This window comes from Camelina sativa, chromosome 1 (assembly GCF_000633955.1).
Source record: "Camelina sativa cultivar DH55 chromosome 1, Cs, whole genome shotgun sequence".
In the NCBI taxonomy this organism is placed as follows: domain Eukaryota; kingdom Viridiplantae; phylum Streptophyta; class Magnoliopsida; order Brassicales; family Brassicaceae; genus Camelina; species Camelina sativa.
In genome coordinates this window covers 13,923,042-13,929,879 of record NC_025685.1, presented here as the reverse complement: position 1 = coordinate 13,929,879, position 6,838 = coordinate 13,923,042, and the positions used below count along the sequence as shown (strand labels likewise).

At 36.3% G+C, this 6,838-nt stretch overlaps 1 protein-coding gene and 1 pseudogene across 3 annotated transcripts; one reads left to right on the top strand and one right to left on the bottom strand.

Annotated features, from left to right (window-relative positions):
- On the top strand, positions 2,219-3,862 carry LOC109126548 (annotated as a pseudogene).
- LOC104790124 (uncharacterized CRM domain-containing protein At3g25440, chloroplastic) lies at positions 5,017-6,773 on the bottom strand. 3 transcript variants are annotated; one of them, XM_010515843.2, is made up of 3 exons: positions 6,574-6,766; positions 6,207-6,498; positions 5,017-6,122 (listed from the first exon to the last, which is right to left on the bottom strand). In XM_010515843.2, exons 1-3 carry the CDS (start codon positions 6,714-6,716, stop codon positions 5,229-5,231), a joined length of 1,329 nt encoding a protein of 442 aa, XP_010514145.1. In that variant the 5' UTR covers positions 6,717-6,766; the 3' UTR covers positions 5,017-5,228. The 3 variants fall into 3 exon arrangements, with proteins under 3 accessions (XP_010514145.1, XP_019083609.1, XP_010514151.1); XM_019228064.1 differs by having other exon boundaries at positions 5,018-6,122; positions 6,207-6,473; positions 6,574-6,773; XM_010515849.2 differs by having other exon boundaries at positions 5,018-6,122; positions 6,207-6,476; positions 6,574-6,656.

Below are 6,838 nucleotides of genomic sequence, written 5' to 3'. Positions count from 1 at the left end.
GAAGATTCTTCTCGGCGAACGGCGAGAGGCCGATCTCCGGTGGGAACTCTGCCAAGGAGGTGCAGAATCGCCCTTTTTTAGAGAGAGAAACTTTTTCAAAAAGAGAGTTTTTCTTTTCACTTGCTTAATTTACAGCATATATATCTAACTTATGGCAAGTATTAAGGATCTGGGCTCTAGCTAGCACACTTGTATGGTTTTCATTAGTCCTGGGCAAATAAACCGAACCGAAACCGAACTGAAATTTTGGTTCCGGTTCAGATTCGGTTAGTGGACAATAACCGATTGGATAGTGGTTCAGCTATCCATGGATATCGGTTATTCACCAAACCGAACCGATATCCATTCGGTTATCCAAATCAAACCGAACTCATATTAAACGAATCAAAAATATGAGTTTGCTGAGAAACTAACCTTGGACTTCTACAAACTTGGGCATGTGATGTGGCCACTGCGCCACGTCGAAGTATTGATACTTCAATACGTTTTAATTTAACTAAGGTAATAAAAATTATACTAAAAACCAAACCAAAATCATATATATTTAGACCAAAATACCATAATGTTTTAAATAAACCAAATATCTAAAAGTTTTTAGATATATTTGTTAAATTATAATTAAATTTTATTTAAAAAAAATATTTTTTAAAAAATATTGCACTGTTTTGGATACCCGAAACCGAACCGAAAATAACCGAAACCGAACCAAACCCGAACCGAAATAGTAAATTAACCGAATGGATCCGAAACTCCTATATTCGAAATACCCGGAACCGAATGGATATATCCGAACCAAACCGAATACCCGAATGCCTAGGACTAGTTTTCATCTATATCCTCTTATCGGTTCAAAACAAATTATTTTACTTTGGAGAGCAAATGTGTATTAATTTTTAAATTTTAATTGGCTAGCGGTTTTAATTGATGTGTAACACCAACTTCATTGAAAAAGCTGTTGTGTCATCTAAACCAATGACTTTTACTGTATTGATACCAAAACAACATTAACTTGAATTTGAAATAATAAACTCAATTTATTTGAGAAAACCAATCAACTCAATCTGTATCATATCAATATTTTACCGAAAATACAAACAAGAAACATATATGGTTATATATGCTTAAACAATATACAAAAACTTAGATATATATATATATATATATATATATTTGAACAAAGAAGTTAGATATATATATATATATATATATATATATATATCATATCAATCCCTTATATAATAAAACGGAAGTACACAACCTTTTTGTGTAGACTATACAATATGGATTATAAAATTAATTATTTGATTATTTGATAGGTTATAGGTTATATGGGTTGTAAACATTAGTTAAATCTCAATTTCAGATCTTCTTAATAAAGGATATTCCAAAAAAAAAATCTCCATAGAATATTTAATTAACCATATATAGGTAACAAAATCTAAAAAATTAATCACTCTTCCAGAGATTAAGAGTGATTTTCAATTATACTAGCAACAAAATCTCAAAAAAAAATTGAAATCCTCGTATTTAGCATATGATTTTATTGCATAATGTTTTATTCACAACAACTTTTAAAAACAATCACATAATTTTTATTTTATATAAAAATTACAATATAAATAAAAGGAATTTCAACCCGTGCTTAATCTAGTATTCTATATTTGACAATGATAAAGTGCAATATACAACAAATAATATCCTACATAACTTGCTTATTTGAAAATATAAATAATAGGGAGAGAAATCCCAACGTATTTCCTTTGTGATTACATAAGGAAAAAAAATCATAACATTTATTTGTTATAATATAACAACCATAATTATAAAAATATAAATTTAATAATATTGGTTGTTATATTATTTTGCATGGTAGCATGGATTAATATACCTATTATTATTATTTTTGTATATATTTTGATAACTAGCTAGGGAACATGAGATTCTATAATATTGGATGTATCTTCAAGAGTGATTGAAATTGGTTCAACCAGCTAGGTTGCTAAATTATGTATATTATACAATTTTAACTTTCCCGATAGTTAAAACAATTTCACAAAATCTTTGGCTTATCTGAACAATTTTATAAAATTTAGGTTTTTTAGTCATTTTTCTCTAAACTTTATTAGTTCGTCTGTATATAAAGAGTCGGCAAAAAAACATAAAACCCTAACACAACAAGTATCAAAACCACCGACACTTTCTTCCTTCGAAGATCACAATGATGATTTTGGAACTTCCAGAGGATTTGTTAGAGGAGATATTCTGCCGCGTTCCTGCTACATCTTTGCAACGGTTACGATCCACTTGCAAACAATGGAACCTTTTATTCAAGGACATGAGATTCACAAGAAAACACTTCCATAAAGCCCCAAAGCAATCTTTTTTTTTTTTTGATAACTGATAATTATATTACTAAAAGAAACTTCAGGTTTACAAGAGTTTATATAGGTGACTACAGCCCAAAAAAAATTAAAAAGCCGTAAGTTACTGGAGATTAAGCTTCCAATAGGAAAAAAATGATTACAATAACCTAAAAACCTCAGTAGAGGTGCGTGAGCCATTTGAGAAGGAGCCCTTTGCCTTGTTTGCTATGATGAGCTAGGAGGATGTCTCTGATTGTTCTGTCAAGAAGTCTGAACAGAGAGTCCGGCGAGACAGGCGGTCCACCATGAGTACGAGAGTTGCGTTCCTTCCAAAGGAGGTAAACTGTAGCTTGGGAGACCAGTTTCTTGAGCATAGAGGGTAAACCTGTCGAGGTACCTAGGAGCCAGCTGATCAAGGTTTGCCAAGAGGTAAAAATGAGATTAGGGAGACCGAGTCTAGTGAAAACTAGTCCCCACAGCTGGATAGCGTATTCGCAATGCATAAACAAGTGCTCCATGTTCTCAAAACCGTTGGAGCAAAGTTGACAATTTGTGTCCGTAGTCATTCCCCAATTTGTAGTCCTCGCTTTTACCGGAAGTCTATTGAGATTGGCAACCCAGAACGTGAAGGAATGTTTGGGTATACCTTTCTTAAACCAGATAGCTTTGTTCCACTCTTTGATCCCTGATGCAGGTCACAACATATTTCAGGTTATTTTTGTGCTGAAAAAATCTTTTCTTTCACCTTCAGGTCCCCAGGTATAAGAGTCAAGTCCTGCAGATTCCACTGGAGGATTTAGCTGGAGGAGAGAAATCCGAAGCGATTGGAGAAGGGGATTTCTAGTCATGTGATATGGAAGTCTCCATCCTTGAGGACCAGTTCCCTGGATGACAGTTGCTTCCCTGGGAATGCCCATGAGTCTCGGACCATCATGACCTATAACATCGATCAGAGGTCCCAACTGACTCCAATTGTCAAACCAATAGCTAGTCGTTTTCCCATCCCCTATAGTGCACTCTATAAGTGGCTTTACTATAGGTTTCAAGGCGATTAGGAATTTCCACATCCAAGGTAATCTTTTATTTTCATGTTGAAGAAGTTTGGGTTTTCTTCGATCAACATCAATCTCCACAGAGTTTTACCTATAGAGTTCACTAGTGAACTTAGCCTAATACACCCTTATTTAAAATTAGATCTCATTATCTCTAAATACTGTTACAGTTCTGACGGCTTATTGTTATGCGTCAGCATAGATGCTATGCTCGTGGTATGGAACCCGTGTACCGGTCAAACCAAGTGGATCCAACACAGATTGACTGGCTACACCTACACAATGGGCTACACCTATGCTCTTGGATCCTATCAAGACAAAAAATCTGGCAATAATAGCTACAAAATATTGAGCTACAAGGTTTATGGTGACCCTGAATTCGAAATTTATGACATTAACTCAAATCTATGGAGGAGTCTTGATGGATCATTTGAAGGTGGAACTTAGTTTCCACGTAAAATTCTTGGTAGATGAGGAGAAGAAACTCTTCTTGTTTTCTCAATACGCAATACAAAATGGCAAAAACATGGTATACATTGTTGGAGAGGACAATGAAGTTAGGGAAGCGGCTTATGGAGACGAATATAGGCTATTTTTGTTTAATTATGTTCCAAGTTTGACTCAATTGCAGTAAGGTAATGATTTAAGCAAAGCCTATTAGCAAACCTCTTTTTTTTTTTTTTTTGGTTTTTCTTTACTTGTTTAATTCACTGTTTGGTGTTTTCCCTATATTCGTTGCTTTGTAATATTAACACAGTTTTTTTTTTTAAGTTTTATGATCAAATGATGTTTCCTTACATAAACAAAAGTTATGTTTCAGTTTTAGCTTCTGACATTTGACAGCAAAGTCAAGAACTTTGGATAGTTTTTCCTAGGGTTGTGGAATGGAAATCTGAATGGTTACAGTGGTTAGGGCGGACAAATCCATGCAAATTAAACCGCTTTTTATTTACCATTTACTTATGTAGTGGTGCCGTCCAAATAAAGCAGAGACAAAACCGCAACAGACAAACTACTTTTGTATACAAATAAAATTGGTTCGCAGCAATCTGTTGTCCGATTTATAAATAGAACGGTCCAGACCGCAGAAGGATTTGGCTGCCCTGACCGTAATTACCATTCAAACCCTATATCTCTCAACATGGTTGACTGGACCATCTGAGAAAATTTGTGTACTTTTTTTATTTTTGTAATCGAGGAATTAGAAGACTGAACGGCCCATTACGTGAAGAGTTTGGCCCAGTCAATTATAAATCTACAAATTTGTCCCAAATCGAACGAAACCAAAACTAGACGTCGAAGGACTCCCATATAAAACAACATTTGGTGCTTGCTAGCAAACTCATGGAGCCCTGTGGTGAGCGCAAAGCGAACTATTCTTTCGCCTTTTACTAAAGAATACCGTGTGCTCCACTTTAAACGGCATACACCTATTTTTGGAGGAGTAACTTCTTTTGAAGTTTGCTCCATTAAAGCCTCAGTTCAATTTTAACTAGGAATAGGTTGTGTAACACAATTTTGATTGTCTGAAAATTAGAGACCATGAGAGTCTGTTGGTTTGCTGAAATAACGTCTCCTTCGTTAGATATTCCAAGATCATGATTCTCAACGCATTTTGTTAACACTTAAGTGCTTTTTACATTCACGTAAAATATCTAAAACTGAAGCAAAGTGTAACCACATGATATCAATTTGCTATCACAGAATTAATAAAGCTTTTGAGCATGTTAAGAAAGAAGATATAGTCAGGACTTTGTTAAACACACCAACACTTGTACCAATTGTGAGATGAGCAAAGATGATGATTGATTATTCATCGTCTTTTCTTCTTTAAAAGCGAAGCAGCACGAAGAAACATCTTATCAACTTCATCAAAGTCTGGAGACTTATCATCATTCTCCTCATCTTCTGATTTAGCCTTCCCCGGATCACCAAAATCTCTCTCTTCTCTGCTGTTGTTTATCGCTGGGAACTTCTCAAACTCTTCAAGAAAAAGCGGTCGCTCTGTTTTCTCGTCTTCTAATTCCGAATCAGTCTCAAAAATATCAGAAAGATCTGAGTCCGTTGCTAGTTCTGATCCTGCTTCTTCTTCTTCTTGCTCATCCTCCAAACACTCTCCGCTTCTTTCTATAATCTTCTTCAACTCTTCCGACCTCTCTTGAGCATCATCAACCTTAACATTCAGGTCATTTCGCTTCGTTTCACCTTGCGCTTGAATCAACTGAAGCTCTTGTTCAAGCCTCGGAATATACTTTCTAACCGCACGAAGCGCATCCCTGCATTTAGATTTGTCCAAAGCCTTTTTCCTCGGAAGAGTAATCCTCGGCGACATGATCTCAGTCGGAGGTTGAACATAGTTCTTCCCTCTGTACATAATCACCGTGTTCCCTTCGTGTACATCAAGCACAATCCCACCAGTCAACCTCGCTAACTCAACAGCAATCTCCTTCACTTCATCAGGCGTAAACGTTTTGATCACAACCTGTAACGTCTGATGCTTCTTCCAGTGAAGATGCATGTTCAGAATCACTCCTTGGTATATACCACGTCTCCCTACCGGAACATAGTTCTTGCACTTCAACCCCATTTTCAGGTAATAAAAATGCTCTTCTGGTGTCAATATCTCAGGGTCATGTCTCGTTTCCGCTGACTCTGAAGGTTCTAGCTTCTTCATCGTCTCCATTAGACGTTCCTCTTTCTTCCGAGCCTACAGTAATAATAACAGACGTAAACACCAACATAAGAGATAACAACAAATACACATTTTGTTTTAACAAAATAAAAAGCTAACCTTTCTTAGTTTGTTAAGTATCTTTTCTTCAGATGTCATTCTTTCAAACTCTTTCTTTTTCTTCCACCGGAAAAACTTTAGCCACCGCACAACCGCTCGTTTACCTTTCAGTTTTTTCCTCTTCGGTTTAGTAAAAGCTACTACTACTCCTTCTTGACTCAAACTGTTCTCAGATTTGCTCATGGAATCATCAGTCTCACGAGCTGGAGTCGAATGAAACCAAGATGATCTTAACAAGCCAGCGTTTCTTGTAATTCCATTAAGAGGCTCCTTATGCAAAATATTACCAGAGCTACTACATTATAAGTTCATCTCTGTGCAATCAAATCAACAATAACTAGATTCCAAAGATCGGACACTGTAGTACCTGATATGGCGATTCATGAAATCAAAGCTGGAAAAGAGCGGCGAGGAGGAGGAGGCTAAGAACCCTAGCTGGCGAGATTTACGGCGTAGTAGCATTGAGCCCGATGTCAAAACCCTAGCCGCCGCCGCCGTCAGGAATCCCATTTCTTCTCACCGACGGTGTGTAAACTGCCTCTGGCGCTTAGCCGGTGCGTTTTGCCTAAAGAATGTGTCACATCAGTTACAGGTTTGTAAACCGGGTTTAATGTCGGCCAAACCAATTTGAT